This window comes from Melopsittacus undulatus, chromosome 1, assembly GCF_012275295.1.
Source record: "Melopsittacus undulatus isolate bMelUnd1 chromosome 1, bMelUnd1.mat.Z, whole genome shotgun sequence".
Taxonomy (NCBI): Eukaryota; Metazoa; Chordata; class Aves; order Psittaciformes; family Psittaculidae; genus Melopsittacus; species Melopsittacus undulatus.
The window spans coordinates 27,713,035-27,732,333 of NC_047527.1; the positions used below are offsets into that span (position 1 = coordinate 27,713,035).

At 39.1% G+C, this 19,299-nt stretch overlaps 1 protein-coding gene across 1 annotated transcript; it reads right to left on the reverse strand.

Moving 5' to 3' along the window:
* Positions 1-979: 979 nt before the first annotated feature.
* Positions 980-19,183, reverse strand: LOC101881091 (carbonic anhydrase 2). The gene is made up of 7 exons (XM_005150840.3): positions 18,931-19,183; positions 18,188-18,385; positions 7,790-7,908; positions 6,274-6,366; positions 5,463-5,525; positions 4,272-4,427; positions 980-1,844 (listed from the first exon to the last, which is right to left on the reverse strand). Exons 1-7 carry the CDS (start codon positions 18,962-18,964, stop codon positions 1,725-1,727), a joined length of 783 nt encoding a protein of 260 aa, XP_005150897.2. The 5' UTR covers positions 18,965-19,183; the 3' UTR covers positions 980-1,724.
* Positions 19,184-19,299: the final 116 nt, after the last annotated feature.

A 19,299-nucleotide genomic window follows, 5' to 3' on the forward strand; every position in this document is an offset into this window, starting at 1 on the left:
GTTTGGTTAGTTGTTTTTTTTTGGAGGGGAGAGTATGTAAATGGGTAAGCTTTCCAAAGGGGGAGATTGATTTGAGTTTTCTTAAGATGTTTGTATGCGCTCATGAGAAGGGTTCATTCCCATCTCACCCATTTCAAGATCTCAGGAGTCTCAGAACCTAACCAGCCCAACTGATATCTTATAAATTACAAAGTGATCCCTGATGGTGTAGTAAGCTCATAATAAATTATCTTAAAAACCAGGAGCAGAATCCAATGAGATGACAGATTTCAAGATGGCTTTTCTCAAAACAGCCAGAAGCCTGAGAAGGATAGCCCATTATGGCATTGTTTGGATCCTCTTTATTTAGAACAGATTTATATTTAGGTATCTATTGCATCTGTGTTCGTGAAAACACAAGAAATCAGCTAGTAAGGATCCAGCAATGGAAGTTATTGGAAGCTATTTTCTGTTGAGCAGTATATGTTGAAAACATCTCCTGTTGAAATCATTCATACAATATGAAACTGTGAGGCTGAAGAACAAACACTGGGGACAGTGTCTTGAAAGATTTGGTCTAGTTGGACCAAACGGATTGAACAAATGTTATGAATAAAGATGAGGCACCTTGCTTTTGGGCTGCTATATAAGGACAATGTTTAAGCACCCAGGCTGAAGCAGCCCATTCCTCAATATGATTTTGTTCAAAATTCTTGTGAGGGGATCTTTTATTATTCAGTCAGCTTTGATGATAATCTGTAGTGACTGCTCAAAGCTAACAGATCTTTCTGCTGTTATAAAGCAGATAGACTTTCTGCTATCTATCAGAGAGTTACTTAGAGAAAATTCCCTAACATATCCATACAGGTTTGCATTCATCTCTAATGTAATTGAAACCCATTCCCAATATACTGTATGTATAGTAATTATGTTTAATACGCAATGATGCAAGAAGATTAGTGACACTTCCCAACTTAAAACAAGAACATGGAAGCAAAAATATAAGTATAGATTTATTAGAGAAGTTATCTAAAATACAATATTATTTTCCTCCTTAAATTAGAGCATATATTATTTCAATGAAAAGATATTTTGCATTACTTCTATGGTAATAACAATTTTTAAAGATAATACTTAATTTAGGACATTTTTAATTAAAAAAATCCAACTACCATTAAGACATTATCAAGGCTGTTGATAGCATGGGTAAAAATGTAAAATGGTCTGAAAAATATTTACATGTCAGTTTCTTAAAATCTAATAATTCTAAATTCTCAATATTGATTTTGCTTTACTTTCTCAAAATACATTTTTTCCTAAATTATACCTAGATTCTGTATTCCTGTGCTTTTCACAAAGCTTCAAGTTATCGTTAGTTATGTGTACTATCACACCAGAGGATGAGGTTTTTTAAAATGGCTTATTTTGCTACTACCACCATATCCTCCCCCAACTAGCCAACATACTGTTTATTACACCAAAATGTCAGTTGCAGCAATAGTCACCAAAACACACACAGCCACGCCCCCCGCCATGCTTTCCTAACCCCACACCTTAAGAACCCTTTCCTATTTGGCCAAGAGCCTTTCACATTTTATTAGCTGGCATTTCAGATGCAGAGCAAAAGAAAGAATGGATCTGGGAAACAAGATGTTGCCAGAGCACACATGGCAAAGGTTTGATTTGGGCTTAGCAAAAGGGGCTCCTCACAAACACAGCCATTTCTAACACACTTAGAGTTGAGGTTACTGGAAGGAAGCTCTGACTTCCCTGCTCTTCAAAGGCTGACACGGGCGCCAGTTGTCCACCATACGGCACATGGGCTCATTCTCAGCATTGAAGCAAAGGCCACGGATTTTACACATCTGTGAAAAAAGACACGAACATCATCAAATGCATGCTCTTGTTTTAGCAGGACTTTCTGAATTATACACCTTCGGCCTGAGCCAGAGGTCCAACTCAAAGTTTCACAAACACTAATGGTCTAAAGATGGTATCACCACCCATGTGTCTCTACATTTGATCCACGCCATTTCCTGCTCCTGACACATGCTCTCCTGTCCACAAAATAACCTTGCAAGAACAAATAAGAACGCACAGAAGACAAGGATGCAGGCACACATTTACTGAACTTTGTGCACAAAAAGTTGCTTGTCCTGTATCCAGATCTGAATTGAAATCCTTTCAGAATACTTAGCAAGTTTAACAGTTTTGGATCTTTTGAAAATTGGATTTTTTTAATCCAGTTGCAGGGAGAAAAAAAAAACACCACAATTTTACCCCTGGGTCAAATTAAAGCAGCCAATATCATTCAACGTGCTTTGATTTTCAAATACTGTGAGAAGGAAAACTGATCCATATCAATGGGACCATACTGTAAAGTGTTAGTGTTTGTTCCTAAAGCACAACTGGTGTTTGCACAGACTGATATAATAAAAGGATCTTTATGTCTAAGTGGGTGTCTCCAAAACTAGTACAAAGACTGCGACAAAATAACAACCCACCCCAAATGTGATCTCATACAGACAGCCGGAACTGCTGACAGAAATATGTACATAGTATACAGGACTTCATACAAGTCAGGCTGCAGGCCAGGCTTTCCTTCATTCAAGGTGGAAGGCTCCCAGCAGTGATTAGCCCAGGAGAGGACTTTACCTTCAGGACCAACCAGAACAAATTCTGGAGCTAAACCTCTGCCAGGAGCTGCAGTGTCACTACAGCAAATGATAATGGGCTCGCTGTACCCTGCTGTAATATCCAGCTTCTGTCTATCTTTGAAAAAACAATTCAACTTAAAGCCAGTGTCAATACTCTGTTTTATGGTTTCTTGTTTTGATTGGTTTTGGAATGAAGAGGCAAGCTGCTGCTGCCACACTGTTTTGATCTCAAATCCATCTTTGAAATGTCGATGGTAATATGGAGGGGTGTGCGTGGGAGAAACAAGTGGTATCTTTTACCACTTATATGTGGTTAAAGTAGGTGTAGTAGGAAAAACAACTCTATTTTGATGAATGTGCTCTTGCCCTGTAATAAAACCATATTTGCAAACTTTGAATTATCAATAGCAATACCAGTAGTTTATAAGTAAACAGCGTCAACTTTAATGCTCCCTTACAGTTTATTAATCATAATCATTGCTATAATTATTATTTCTGGTAGTTTTTGTCATTTATTCTGGTTTTATTACCTGAAGTCCCACAACAGCTCAGTTGCACTTTTGTAACATCAGCCAAATAAAACCCCTAGAATTACGTGTATATTGTTAGCATGTCTGCCACTGATAAAAGGGATTTAAGAGTTTGAAGAGTAAACTAACACCCTTCACATCTGGTTTATATTTATTTGCTATAAGTTCTATTAATATCTCCCAAGCTCACGGATATGAACTGAGGATGGAATCTTGCCTCATGTAATTTCACTAATGGATGGTGTGGCATTCCACAGGATGGTGCTAAACACCAGGGCCAGGAGGGATTTAATCTGCATGAGTTCCTTCCTACTAGGAAGACTCCATCCTCCTCAAGCTGCTCAAAAAAGTACAGGATTTTTTCAGGCTTATGGAATCTGCAAGTTCTGCCTCTTCCAAACAGTGTAGTTTTGTTAGGATTGTCACAATTCTGTGTGGGATTTCCTAACTCTGTTCTGTGCTGAATAGAACTTGTAAAATGAGCTCTGTGTCTTGGAAATGCTGGAAGATCAACAAACTAACTATAGATCTAATGTGTGAGATGCATGCTTATAAATGCTTGGTATTTTCAGGGCAAGTATACCCAGATGGGTGATGTTTGCATGAACAGCAAACCTGCTGATGCTCACTAACATATGCTAGACTAACTCTGCATATGCAAACGGTCCTTTCATGCATGCTACAATTTTCCCAGATTTTTACCACATGACAGCTCTAGCCTCTCATGTGGTGAATATCTGGGAAAATTTTAAAATTTTCTGGAAATCTTCATTAAATATCTGAAGATATCTGGAAATCCTGATTAATTTTTTAACGACTCCTTCTTCCTCCTCTCTCCCTGCAAAATTTCCCTGGACTGTGTCAAAATGGAGGACAGCCTCACATTTTACAACAAACTCTACCTCTACACATAGCAGCAGAATTCTGCCAGAAGGGGATAACTACTTCAGATATATATATATATATGACATCTGATGCTAGCTAATACCCTGCATGGCTCTGCAGTAACATAAACTGCTACTTTAAAGATCATCCGGACGGCTGAGCTAAGGCAATCAATAAGAAACCTGTACATATCTACTGGCACCATCCTTTGTAGACCTACCTGCTCAGGACTAACAGTGATGGGCTCCTTCAGAACGTGCCAGATCACACACTCGAGCAGTGGAGGAGTGGTCAGTGAGCCCGGGTATGTCCAGTAGTCTCTGCACGCTGGAAGCAGCCCAGTAGGGTCAAAGTTTGTGAAGGAAGCTTGCTTTCCCTACAGTAAAGAAAGTAGATGGGCTAACATCAGGGGAGATATCACAAAGACATACTGGACTTGCAGTAGTGAAGTGTCCTGTGGGAAGCTCCATGTTTGGAAAAAGGTAGAAATGGAGTTTGACATGAAGTGTTGAGTGCATCCCACAGTACATTTGGGCTTAAAGACTTTCAGCAATATATTTCTTATAAGATATTCAAAACATTGTTTTTCTTGTCAAATGTTGAATTTATGTTTCTTTAGAAACTCTCTTCTATAGAGACATGATTTGATTTTGCTTGCAGCAATAATGAGACTTCAGATACCAAGTACACTGATTACATTGGAAACAGAACCTGAGAGCACTGTTTGGAGAGTCCATTGAAGTAAATGGCAATAACCATTTACTGCAAAGGAAGCCTGATAACAAAGATGACACCATAACCTTTCTTTACCTTTCCTGTCCACGTTTCTCCTTTCCTTTACTCACTACGAAGGTACCCAGTTGCTCAGTAAGTACTTCTAGTTTCCCATTACTCAGCTCATTAAGATCACACACACACTTCACACAATATTTAAAATACAGAAAAACTTTTCTCATGAAAGTTATATATCCTGATCAAACTTCTTATGTGAACTGCTGAAATAGCCAAGAGAAGTATGTCCTCTCAGAGGAAGGAAATATATCCCATACATTCAGAGATGAGGGGAAGTGCCTTTTCCATCTGTCACTGTCTAGAAAGGACATCTACAAGAACAGGTTAGATTAGTAGGATGAATCCTACCCTGTAGGTTTAAATGCAGTTAAAGGACAGAGAAATGTAGTCAAAGATACAAAATTATCACTATTTCTAGTACTCCCTGCCCTCTAACACACAAATTTATTCAAATCCCTTTTGCATTTAGGATTACAGGAACATCAATACTAATGGAAGAAAGGTTTGGTTTACTTTCATACATGCAGCAGACTAGGAAGAAGTAAAAAATCCACTTTCTGAAGAAGGCAACATAACACAGTTGTGATTAGTATCAATCAGCTCAGACAGCAAATATTACCTTGGTTTGAATGGAGTGCAGAGCATCCACAACTTTCTGTATTTCAGGCTTGGCATTTCCTACCTGTAACACAAATCATATGAGAAGAAAATAAGCATGCACTCTCAAGATACCTTTAGTTTCCTGTTGCAGTTCCCAAGGAAACATTTTCCCAGCACCATCTCATTACATAACAGGAGTACTACGGCAAAAGTGACTAGAAAATCATGCCAGCTGACAGGCAGCACAAATGGGTCAGCCAAGGACACTGGACAGAAAAAGTGATTTTCATTTACAGTGTGTGGATTTATTTTTGGACTTGAGCTGTTCTTTTTTCATAGAAGTCACACTCCTAAAAGAACACCATGAGGCCAGGATAGAATACACGCTGCTGGGGCACAGTCTTCTTCTCCAACCAGCTGTGAAGATAATTCAAGTACTACAAAATGCTCTGGACATTTAACAGTGACAGGAAAAGGAAAATAGGTGTTATTTAGGCTGGTCCTACTGCAGATTCATACACTCATAACTTTGTCAGCTATGTGTATCACTTTTCACTGATAAGAGTTATGGCAGTGTCACTGTTGTGATGAAGGTAAATAGGCTGTTATAGGGCTGTCACAGTGATGGATGGCAGTCATACTTCATAGCTGGTGTACAATTTTCATATGTAGAGGAAGCCAAGAACTTGGAGCACCACTCAGTTTGCTATGGATTTAGCCACTGTAGCATAATGCTGCCTTTTTCCGTATTTTAGGTTCTTAGGTCCCTCTGCAACACAATAAACATTCTGGACTCATCCAATTAATACAAAAGAAAAAGGTTAACTAACCTTTATGAAGATGCCTACCACAGCCAAACCATCAGGATGTTTCACAGCTTCAGCAAATTTACCATATTTTACATTCCAGTGAACAATATGAAGCTAGGAACAAGAAAACAAAGGAGCACTATGAAGATAATATTTAATCCACAATGTTTTACAGATGAGGATGCAGGGAAGTAATTTATTAAACATTAAGAACAGATGGTGTTTTACTGCTGAGATTTAAAAACTTTTGTGTGCAGTTAAGAATTTGTTGAATCATTCATCTACTTCCAAGTTTCATTTATGAAAAGAGATTTGTCATGCATTTTATTTTGCTTATCACTTTTATTCCCAGATGAGTTTTAAAAGCAAACTGTGGTTGTATCATTCTGATTTTGGTCCAGTGAAACTCCTGTTATCTTCAGAATAAGTTTTTCCTGCATGCAGTCTGGAGGATTTTGATGTAGTATTTTAATGCTATATATGCCCGAGTTCTAACCAACACTGAAATACATGATTGTCAGTGTCAAAGAACCACAGAAAATGCATTAACTACAGATCTGACCTGCAATTAGAGAGTTTAAAAACAGTCTTGTCCTTTTCTGAAAAGCCTTTGAAAAGAATATGAAATTAAGCTCCAGGTCACACTAGCCAGGACGTTGCTTTCTTTTTCATTGTCAAGTTATTTCTAATTTAAGATCATCTGTCGGTTTCCCCACATCTGCAAATTGAGTTGAGTAATTATGGTACTGTGAACATAGGCAGTGGCAAGTTTCTCAGAAAAGACAAAAGCTACTTCTATTTCATGAAAAGCATCAGAGACAATAAATTTATGTGGCCATTTCTTTTGTCTGTCAGTACAAATCACAGGTATGTTCAGTTGATGAACATTTATGAAAAGGTTAAAGTCTGTCATAGCATCCAGAGGTAGATTTCTATGCAGGGGACAAGAAAAAGTGGGATGCAAGGCACTAAAGTCACTCCTTGTGTGTAGTGCAGCTGTAACAGAGTCTTAAACAGTTCAAGGGACATCCAGAGTATCTGGAGATATTACAAGGAGTGCCTGCAAGGTCTCACTTCTTTGCTATCTGCCCTCTTCACAGCTCCCCTTTGCTTCTTTGCTACCAAAAGACAAAATGGTCTTTCCCAAATTATTCTGTTGTTGATATAAATGTCTCTGATGTTAAAAATTGTAGCCAGAAAAAGGGGATGTGTGTGTACAGAAGTGCTGAAATTCTATTTCTTCATTATTTTCAAGAGCCATTTAGAAAGCAGGGGAAAACCAGGGATAATTAATGTGGGTTTTTCTGCTTCTACAGTCTTTGACAAGATGTAGCTAAGAAAATTCTAATTTGATTCTAATCTCTGCTCTTGCAAGGAGCAGTCTTGGGTGGCATTGTACTAAAATCTTCTATGGTAACCTCCGCAGTCTCTTGGCTTGTGCAGGTCTGTAGAGAAGTTGGTACTGTGGCGAAATATTAACAAAATAATGAGATATTTATTATACACAAAAGACTGGAGAAGGCAAAGCACGTCCTACCTCTGCATCATACTTCACACCATCCACAGTGTGCTCTGACCCTTGGCCCTCACAGGATCCCCAGTGAATGTGAAATTGTGCCAGCCTGTAGGCTGTATCCAGTGCTCCTCCTTGCAGGACTGTAAAGCAAAGAGCCTTTATTAGCATCTCACATAACTTTTGTTATCGAGTCTCACTTCAAACTGGTATGTCCACTCAAATCTTCCATGTGAACTACAGTTCATTCCTCTGCATGCTGTCATGCTGCTCCAGATCGTCTTCAATGGTACATTGCTGCAGTACGCCAAAATCAGTAAAAAATGTATCAATACATAAGAGAATTTACAGTGAGCATCCCATCAGCAATTTAACAGGCATGCTAATATTACAGGTGACAAGGGCAGAGCTAAGGATGTAACTTTTCTGTCACCAAATAAATAAAAAAAAAGGCCAAGAAAAAGAACAGCCTTTGTTAGAGGCCAGTATAGAGTTGTACTATGGAAGTACGCCAAATCATCTTTTACTTACTAATGTACTCTGTCCCTTCATTTTAGATACTTCATCCATTTAGGTCTTAATCCTGCAAATCCTGTGGCAGATTGGATTGAGCAAAATGGTTTTGGTTCCAAATTAAACCTCAACACCTGTTAGCCATGCGTTGGTGCAAGGTGAAGTGCTAGGCACAGTGCAAGGCATTGCAGACATGTGGATTCAAATCTCTTGTCCCTCCCAACCTTTATTCCTCGAGAATGAGTTTAAAAAATGATGGTGAAAATGGCAATGCCTGCCAAGACACATTTTTAAAAAATACAGAAACAAGGTGTATACTTATGCTCTCCACTCTCTAATCTTTCTCCTGCTATGGGACTGCTCTAATTGGAGTGCCCAGCCACACTTTCAGTTATACAGGAGTTTCCCTGAGCTCCCTTATTCTGCCTGTTAGTTTTAACCTTGTAATTAAACTGTGCCAAATCACCATTATATGCAGGATCAAGCCCTGTTGCTGCAAAATGCTCAAGGCACAGACAGTGTCTCCTCCAGTGCAGCATAAAGCACAGAACAATAACAAATAGTTCCATTAAATAGAGCTATTTATCTAAGTTATTAATGCAAGGTTTCAGACCATTTATTTTTTCCTAAGTGTCTCAAATTCATAATAAATCTCTAAGATGTTAATATTAAAAAATATTATTTAAAAATGTAATTTGAAGTGTTATATATCTTAGAGATAGATTTCTCAATACACACACATATATATATACACAATAAAGTGACAGAAGAGTGTTGACATCAGATATTACGTTAAGTGTGCTTTGTGGATGTGCCACAGACAAAATGGTTCTGTGGAACCTCTCAGTCTGCAATGAGTCTAGACATTACCACAATACGTGCAAGTGTGAAAATATACATCAAATGCAGAGAGGAAAAGGTCACTGTCTGTTCAGGTTTGAATGATTCTGATTATATGCAAGCATGGACAACAACAGTTGTGGATACTTGGCAATGAAGTGAGAAGGATTTGATTAAAAAATTGGAATATATGAAAATATGATATATATATTTATATAAACCACATTAGTTTCCACTGGTGTTCCTTACACATGCAAGATTTGAGTTCAGTGGAGAAATTTAGTATTTGCCTGGGGCTCCTTTGATGAATATATTTAGAAGTCTCCCAACATGTATTTCTATTTGAAAAATGTTAATATATGCTCCACTGCCATCTTTGCAATTTCCAGTACCAAACAGTTTTATACCAAACAATACAATTTCCAAAACTGAACAGCCAACAGACCAAAACTTGCCCTACCTATTGGCAAGCTATGTAGTACAAAGAACAATGGCTACTTGAAGTAATTAAATAGGAACATATCTTATTCTACTTTTATGTTTCTGCATGTGCCAGCTGCCAAGAAGCATAACTGTCAAACACAGGATTACAAATCAGAATACTTATTTTCAGAATGGCAACTGTGAATGTGCGTTAGTTCCTTTTGAAAATGAAGTAATTGGCTGTTATGTCTTTACAGATGTAAAATAATTTAATCCACACAATATTATGTTTCATTTAAAAGTTATGCCATGAAGTTGCAATGTTTCAGTTTTAGTTCCTCTGGCTAATGGATGTGCTGCTTGTTGCAGGTACAAAGGACTGAGGTTCCACCATTCCTCAACCTTGGACAGCACTAGCTCAGCACAGGTTAATCTGCAATTATTAATCAATGGAAAGCATGCTTAAAAGCAGAACCATGCAATCTTTTTAAATCTATTTGCAGTGTTATTTCTTTACACAAAGTTTGCTATAGTCTCATAAAACTCAAAAGATGCACAAAAATCTCTGCAAGTTTTGCTTACTTTTCTCATTCTGTGGTTCTCAGATCCAGCACTAGCTTATTTTGACTCACAGCAGAGCATTCAAAGAAAGTAATAATTAGATTAGTGTGAATGAATACAAATCCAGCAGGCTTAATTACAGAACAGCCCCTCTTGTGCTAGCCTACATTAAGCAGATTCTTTTTTTTTAATACTTCTTAACTTTTCCAAAGAAATAAAATTTAACATCAAACTTAAATGACAAAGTAGAAATACTAGAGCTTCTTTTTTTTCTTTTGTTTCCCCAGCTCAAGCTTTTATAGTATGAACAAATACTACCAGCTTTTGCTACGTATAAGTTCATCAAGAATCAGAGCAACATTCACACTGGGAACTTCCCTGTCCTTGCCCCATGTGATGTGAACATCAGTTGAGGCAACATTGATGATAGAAGTCCAACCATTCTATCCCCTTTTTTTGAGGGACGGGGAAATTCTGATTCATATTTGAGCATTTATTTCATCATAAGCTCCTTTCCTTCTGAAACTGGTATTACTGAAAACCATCCTGGAAATACGCATGTAGCTGTGCTCCCTTTTGTTACATAGCACAGCTTCAGATGAAGGATGAAGACAACACAAGCCAACCTGGAAAACACATTCTTTTCTCACAGATTCAACCTACATCACAACCTGGTCCCCACAGGCATGCAACAGCCTAAGAGGTGACAGCTTGAAAATGCAGTGCTTTTTCTATGCAACATTTATTTAATATGTTACAATGAGACAAATTTGGAGCCACTAATTTAGGTTAAGAAATTGTAACTTTTCAACCTTCTCCCTTTTACTGGAGAATTGAATAGTAGTAACATCCTGTAATTATATTGCACTGTTACTAAATGATTTCGCAATATTTGCTAAATTAGGTGAGCATAAGTATTAGCAGAACTAAGTTGGAAAGTCAAATAACCACACAAACTGTCCCATTTATGCCTATAGGATTTCTTGGATAAAGAAGGCGAACTTAATTTGTCTCCATTACACTTTCTTAGGGTATTTGGAAACACATAGAAATCAAAGGGGATTTTGCTGCATCTGAGACAGCTGCTTGCTGAGGCCACACAACTTCACTATTCTAACCAAAGGCAAGTCACTGGGTAGTTATCCTTCCCATGTAGAACAGAACAGCTTTGTAAAAAATCCTGTGGATCACTTCATATCTTTTTTCACAAAATGGCAGCACCACATCTGTGAATTTTTGCAGGAATACTGTGGTATTACTGTTATTTAGCCACCTCCTAAGGGATGTTCTCCCTATACAAAGCAGGAAACTAATAAATCTCATCAAAGCAATAAACACACCAAAGAAATAATCAAAACGGTTGAACTACAAGATTGCTTCATGAGTTAGAATGAATTCTTTCCAGTCATACAAGTTAATGTGCTAAGAAAAATACTACTCTAAAGTCTGTTACTCTGATAAAATGCAGAATGAGAAAGTGTTCTTCAAATGAAAATCACTGACAGCAAAGCTCCTTTTAAGTAGCTAAAATAATGGGGCCACATGGATGTCCAGCACTCCAAACTTGTTAGAAAAGCTAGTTATGAGAGTCTATCCCACGAAATACTAGCAACAGGACATTTCAAGCATGTATCTCTGAAGACAGCCCTCTTGCACACACATTGCTTTGACATTTCCCGTTCTTTGGAAAGCCATGCTTTTGCATCAGCCTACCACAGATGTACAAATGTATATGACCTTGTAGGTATGTGTGAAATATACACATAGTATATACCTTACTGTTAATGTTTCATACAGACATCTGTATGACAGATAAAAGGCCTTGAGGAGACAAAGTAGACAAAACATTACTTGAAAATAGCATAAATCTGGAGCACCATACACTATTAACGGCACAAAAAAGGCTCTTAGGAGGATGCTCTGGGATTAGCCCTGTGTTCTTATGCAAGGATGGGCGTCTCCATCTGACAGACTGAAGAGTTCAATTAGGGTAACCTGCCACTTCTGTGAACGTGGAGTATAGAGTGTCACACTTTGTGAAATGTTTCCTTCCTTATGTTATCTCTTTCAGACATTCCTCCTAGGACGCTATATCATGACAAGCAAGAGAGCAAGACAGCACGTAAGCATATGGCTGTAGGGATCATACTTGCAGAAAACATCTGTAATGGGTTTCATCAAGAAAAAAACCCCTACATAACTGGTATCTCCATAAGGAAACAAGGATGTTCCAGAAAGACAGACCAGACTGAAACACCTGCCAAAATGCAGCAGGTCTGCAGTCATGCGTATCTATAGCAGGTCAGTGGTTCTGATTCACCTCAGCTGAACTATTTCATCCAGACTGGGTAGCAGCCAGACACTCTGACCTGCTTAAGGATACAAAGTCATTTAGGTTCTTAAGTTTCCTCCCACTTCTGGGAGCAGTGGAGTTTATTTCTCCTGTAGTCTCTTTAATGGAGATTCTCTAAGAGTCACAAAGTGCTGCACTGAATCCCCAGTCAGCCTTCAATCTTCATGTTTTCACACTGTATGAGCTGACAATGACTTTGTAAGAACTGAGTTGGAAGCATTAAAATTCTCTTAAAAGAATTGGTTTAATTTCTGATGGTAACAGCTTTAATAGTAATCTCAGTGACTGCTTACAGTACTGAAAACTGTATTAGACATGGTGCTCATACTACATTGAGATCTATTGAGGGATGAAGAAATTTAAGGGATGAGTGTTGTCTCTAAGTACACAGCAGTCCCTCGAGCCTATAAGTAAAATCAACAAATATATCAGCTGGCAAGAGCAGCCATGGTGACATCTGGCACACAGCTGCATTACGTCTTACAAATAAACTTTCCCAAGTGGCCTTAGCTGATAACAGCTGACTAGCTTCTCCTGGGTTTGCAGTAAAAGCTCCTATGGAGGAATTTGGAAGAAGGGAGGGAAGTTGTCATGATTACTAAATGCACAATTCATGTCAAATTTCTGCTCAGAAGGTGCATGCTAAACAAACAAGTAAATGCTACTATAAGGGAAGAAGGGCACTTTTAGGCTTTGTAAAGAAAGGAAGGCTTGAAACATGCAGGACTGATCTCAAGCCCTCTTACCTTCTAGTTCCTGGAAACATAAGAGCTATTCTCAGGTTGTTTACATCGGCTTTACAGCTTCTGGTGATTTCAGTTCACAGGAAAAATGACTTAAATGATCATACACTCTCAGGGACCTCTGACTTTCTAGTCAAGCAGTGCAAAAAGTACTTGTGACACGTAAGTGGATGTCTGAATACAGTCCCTTAAAGCTATAAGCTATCAGTTCTCCAATTTATGATTCTGAAGGGTCAACAACGCTAAACTGCATTTTGGACCTTCAGCCTATGACCACCTACTTATAACATACAATATTATTCTGGCATAGATAATATTACATCTTTGGAGCTGGGAAGCCTAAAAATAAACCAGTGGTAGTCACTTTGATTAAGAGCTGTGCCTTGAAGGCAGCAGTCCTGCCTGCTTCTTCCTCCATTTACCAGCTGAGGTGGAAGTGTTGGAAGAGCAACATTAGCACAACTTTCAGAGTAACTCACTGCCAACCAAGCAGTGTTAATGCACTGACAATTGAATAACCAATGTAACAAAACAGATTGGTTTGTTTACAGCGAGTCATAATTCAAGACAGCTGAAGCATCCTTATTAATATTTACAATTACAGGAAGAATTGGGTATTATATTTGATTACAACTACAGAAAGTCTCCCAAAGAGGGGCTAGTATCAAAGTTAATACAATATTTTCATTTCCCCAGGTGTCCTCATAATTTTGAAGTTCTACTGTGATTCAATATTTGAAAAAAAGTCAGATTTACTTGGGACTCCGTTTTGTGTTTCGAGATTATCTCCAGCTCAGTAGCAAGGAAGGAAAAAGGAAACAATTAAGAGACTCATCCACAAGCAGAAATTACCAGTACATTTAGCAATGTCTCTAGAGCCTTACGCCATAGTTGCAATTCACTTCTTTAACAATTTACACTTTTTTACTGCTAAAATATGGTATTTTAACATTCTTGTTATGGGCTAAATTAATTGCTGATGGACTTTTTCCCTTTATAAGCTCATTACGCAGATGATCAGAAAATACAGAATACAGTGCCTACCGCTAAGAATGTTTCCCATTTGAATTTCAGGTTTTCATGAATTCTTAAAAGTTTTCTGAGAAATGTACATCGAGAATACATTCAAAGTATGTTACAAAATCTTCTTTTGGGCTCTCGAGGCTTTCTTGAGCAAAGTCACTTCCTGTGGTTTTACAGCTCTGAGAAGTTGCTGTTTACTTCTGTCTTTTAAAGGGGTGAAACAATACAAATATCCTTACAGCAGACTATAATATGAAGTGCTTAATATTACAAAGTGCCCTTAGTGAGACATTCCTTTGCTATAAAGTACCTAAAATAAGGTGGATTATTGTAATTTAACAGTTATCAGCACCACTTGTTTCACTCATGTGGAAGGTCAGGTCCCAGGATACAAGCGTGGATGAACCTGAACGAGGTTTTATTCCTAGTGACACTTTTATTGTTACAAGTTTCTGCTTTATCTAAGGTTACAGGAATTTTAAATGTGAATGCCTAAAGCCACTTGAAACTTTCACTATTATTAGAAGACAGTAGACAGGAGAACTAAGAAAGCAACTGCAAGAACTGAAGAAGAGAGGCTCAATAACAACTGAAAGAGGAAGTTTACTGTTTACTTTCTACATACAAGTCCATGAAAACATTCCAAAAGACTGCAAAGAAACAAGAGAGAAGATAACCTGTTATGTAAGAGAAAATCATGGAATCTTAGCACACAAAAGAAGCGTTCATAAACATGGCAATACTGGCTTGTGAATTTCCTTTCCATACACCATTTCTACCAACTAGCAACTGTGAAATATGAAGGGATTCACTTTGGGAACTGGCTGAGCCTTTACAAGTGTATTCTGTAATATAACAGCTGTCACACAAGCCAAGAAATTTGAAGCCTATACTACAAGGATTGAAATTGAAGACTTGGGAGTAATTGCTTAGGAAAAGGGTTTTTCTAAGCATCGTGACATCTAAATATATCTAAGAAAGTTAACAATAAAGTAAAACGAAGTCAGGTTCTAAAGCTACCATAAAGATTTTAACGTCATTTCTTTGCTAAAACATCATTGTAAGAGGAAATTATATAGGTCATAGGCATAATTACAACCAGGATCAAATGTTACATCTATAAAGCTCCACATATTATTAAAGAGATCTTCTGCAAGCAGGGAAGAAAATATTTTCTTCTGTGAAGATCCATTAGTCACATAAATTGCACATAGATTATTTTTTTTTAAAAAGTCAATATTTTATTTTACATCCTTACTATGATAAAGAATATAGATGGAATATCATTTTAAGAAATCCTAATTTTCTTTTAGTTTTTTTTTTCACAGAGATGAGCGGAAGCTTTATACAACATTCTTCTATGCACAAATGTAACATAACAAATATACATTTTGAGGGGAGAGCATTTTATTAGGGGATCAACAGTACAGATTACATATTTCTGAACCAAAGAGATTATAACAACTACTTTCAAAGAGTTGCAGCCAAACATGCATTTTAGCTTTCTTACTTATTTTTATTATGCTCTTACTACCTGTAATTTTTTATTGCAATAACTCATTTTGCATACTCTGAAGAGCAGGAGTCTAACAGATTTTAATACCCAGAACTGCCATTCAATTTACTTCAGTGTCATTAGTTATGAGCCTGAAGATTCTTAATGAATGGATCTACTCCTTTCTGTGCAATTACTCATGCCTTGGAAGATTATTCACAAACAATGATCTTATTACTTCATTTTGCGCCTACTACCACAGATAATTCATTACTGCATATGGGAAAGCTCATAGGAGCAAGCAATACAGCCTGTGGGAAGTATTTACAGGATTTTATTTCATTGTCTACTGTAAAACATACCAGCACATAACATAATTTCACACAGTTTCTCCTTGTGACTGTTGAGGAATGCCTAACCAAGAATTTGGTACACACATAATCTCAAATTCAGAAATAGGAGTAAATCAAGCACAGTCTAGTCAAAGACAGCTCTATTTTGTGTAAGGAAAGTAGGTTACCTAGTTAACTGAATACAAATGAAGTCATTAAGCGTGCTGCCAGGTAGGTTCTAGTCACTGTAATTTTCAATAGAAAGTGTGATACCGAAGGATCCACCCTTACCTGGCCTCAGAGAGATCTGTTTAATGTGGATTTTTTTTCTAAAGAATAATCAGTTTCTGATTCACTAATAGAGCTACTGAGAATATTTCTACTTGCATCTCCTACCCTCCCACTCTGAAAGCTGTGTCACTACATATCTATCAGAGGATTCCTGTCACAGATGTTCTGGTTCTGCACTTTCTCATAAAAAAGCATTCTTCTTACAGACATTTCTTTAGGTTATCATATGTTTCTGCAATTTTTTATCTTCCAAGTTCCCAAATACAACCTAATTTCAGTCTTTCCAAAACTTCTGTGCACACAAAGTGAACATGTAGTAGTTTTGTTATACTGTGAAGACCTGAACCTGTTTCCTCTGGGCTCAGCAAGAGCAGGATGACAGCAAGTAGACTCACATATATCCAGGGAAAACAGAATCCCTTTTATTCTACTCCTTTTCTTCCCCATGACACTGGTAAAATGTATATGCATTCAGCAACTTTACCTCCTCAGTGCTTAAGCAAAATAAAGACTAGGAAGTCAGAACACCTTTTTTTTTTAAAAAAAAAGCATACAAATATTAATGTGGATGCTCTGTATAAGTTATACATAGACCTATCTGTATTTATACAACTGTGAACACTTACAGCTGACCACTTAATGTTTTTCAGTACAAAGATTGTAATCAAAACACAAAGTCAAATTCTTAGTGCAATGCTGAATGCTTGTTATACTGAATCACATTACCTGCAAAACCTTCAATTTTTTTTTGTAGGCATGGATCATTTGTTCTTAGCACCATTCCCTAAATGATATTTCCAGCAAAATGGTCAGGGAAAAATAGGGCACTTACTCCAGCAAGTTAATCAGGCAGTGTCTAGAGAAGGCAGTGACTTCTCTATGAGATTGCTTCTGCTGTTTATATTAAAACTAGAGATACATTCACTGTAGCAGGGTGATAATCTCTGTATATTCAGCCAGCTGAAAAACTACACATAAAGGTAACCTACAAAACACTTGTTACAAATGGGGCTTAGATTCCATTTGTGCATCAATGTGGCCATTTCTTTCAGTAAGGATTACTAAAAGGGTTGCAGGATTCAGTGCTTAATCTCACCATACAATACAATGACCAGTAAGACACTGTGGAACTACTGCCCGCGAGGAAACTTTGTAGGAACGTGTCAGATACATTATCTTTATCTAGAAAGCCCAGCATCAAGAAATGTCAGGCATAATACTTGTCTAAACTACGGAAGAACAAAGAAGTATTTTCTAACCATTTTTCTGTTTCTGTACTAACCTGGGAGCATACTGGCTTCAGAAATATGAAATAATATTTTGATAACCAAAGAAACTATTTCCAAACTATTTCTACTTCAAGTTGTTAAGTGTAATCCTTTATTATTCTACAGCAAATTTATTCCTAGGATGCAATTTGCCTCCTTTTTTAACCATTTAGTTGGTAGCTTATGATGAGCTATGCCTAAAATTGTTCTTGTCAAATAACTATGGGGTTTCATTTGTTTGGCTTTTTTTTTTCTCTTCACAGCTGAACCCTTATCCAAACCCTACTGATTTTAGCAAAAATAAAGCAATTCACTTTTCTGAAGTTTAGAGTAGGGCAACTCCAAGCTGCCCAACTGCCCAGACAGGCTTTGTTATCTTCTAATGGGACCTCAACTTCCTTTTAGCCTAAAGGAGCCATGTAATATGCTGAATCCTGACCTTACTGAAGCTAAAACAGTTTGGTATATTTCTGACTTGAAAAAAAATCCCAAACACCTATGGCCTCAGCAAACATTTTAGTAGCAGTGTTAGTAGCAATCTCTCCCATTTTCACCGCTACACACAAAGGTGAGGTCTCACCTGACTTGTCAGAAGAATCATCAAACTCCACATTGAAGGAGTGCCCGTTGTTGACAATGGCTTTAGCCGTGCTGGCATCGTAGCTGAAGCTGAGAGGCTTCAGACCAGGGTCGTACTTGGTGGCCTTGCTGCAGATGTCAATAGGGGACTGACGCTCTCCGTTGGCGATGGGGAAGTGCTCGTGCCAGTGAGCGGGTCCTGCAAGACAGCGTGGGAAAAGACACGGTGTTCGAGGGATGCAGCTGAGAACCCTCAGTCTAGAAAGCGGGATGTTCTAACACTGGAATCAGTCTTGTTCCGAAATAATAATGCACCATATGCGAGGGCTGCCGGTACTGGCAACACCGACGACGGGAAATCCCACCTGGGGACCACGGCGGGGACCCAGCGGTCCCTCACCCTTTGGAGGCTGAGGATGGGATTTTGCCGGGGTGCCCTCCGAGAGGCCACCCCGTCCTCCTCGAGCAGCGCCCCGTGCTCCCCTCCTCCTCGCGCCGTTACCGAAGTAAAGGAGTGACAGGAGGAAACCAGAAGATGGTCCAGGGAAGCGGTGCGGAGCGCCGGGCCCGCCGCAGGTGCCATCTCAAGGTTAAAAGAGAGAAGCGCCACGGAGCCCGGTGCCACTCAGGGCGAAGGATCGGCGCGGCGGGCATGTCCCGGCCGCTGCTCCCGGCGACCTGCTGCCAGGTATCGTATCGTGTCCCACACTGTGCCGGCCGGAGCCGCGCACCCCGGGCACTCACCATCGTGGCTGCCGTACCCCCAGTGGTGGGACATGGTGCGCGGCCCGGCTGTACCCGCGGAGTCTGTCGCAGCGCCGTGGCCTCGGCGGGCTCTCAGGGGTTTTTATAGGCTCCCGCCAACTCCATGCCCTTCTCCGCGGCCGGAGGAAGGGGTGGAGAGCGCGGACAGGGGCGGAGGGAGACTCCGCTGGGGGCGGAGAGAGCGATCCCTTATAACCCGCGATCCGCGGTGGCTGCGGAGCGGCGACGGGCCCTGCCAGCAGCGCCCCCGGGAGCCGGGCAGCACGGGGCTGCCGCAGCCAGGGCGTCTGCGGTGTCACCCGTTCCCCCCCACCCCGATCCCTTGCATTCCGCACCTGCGGGCGTTAC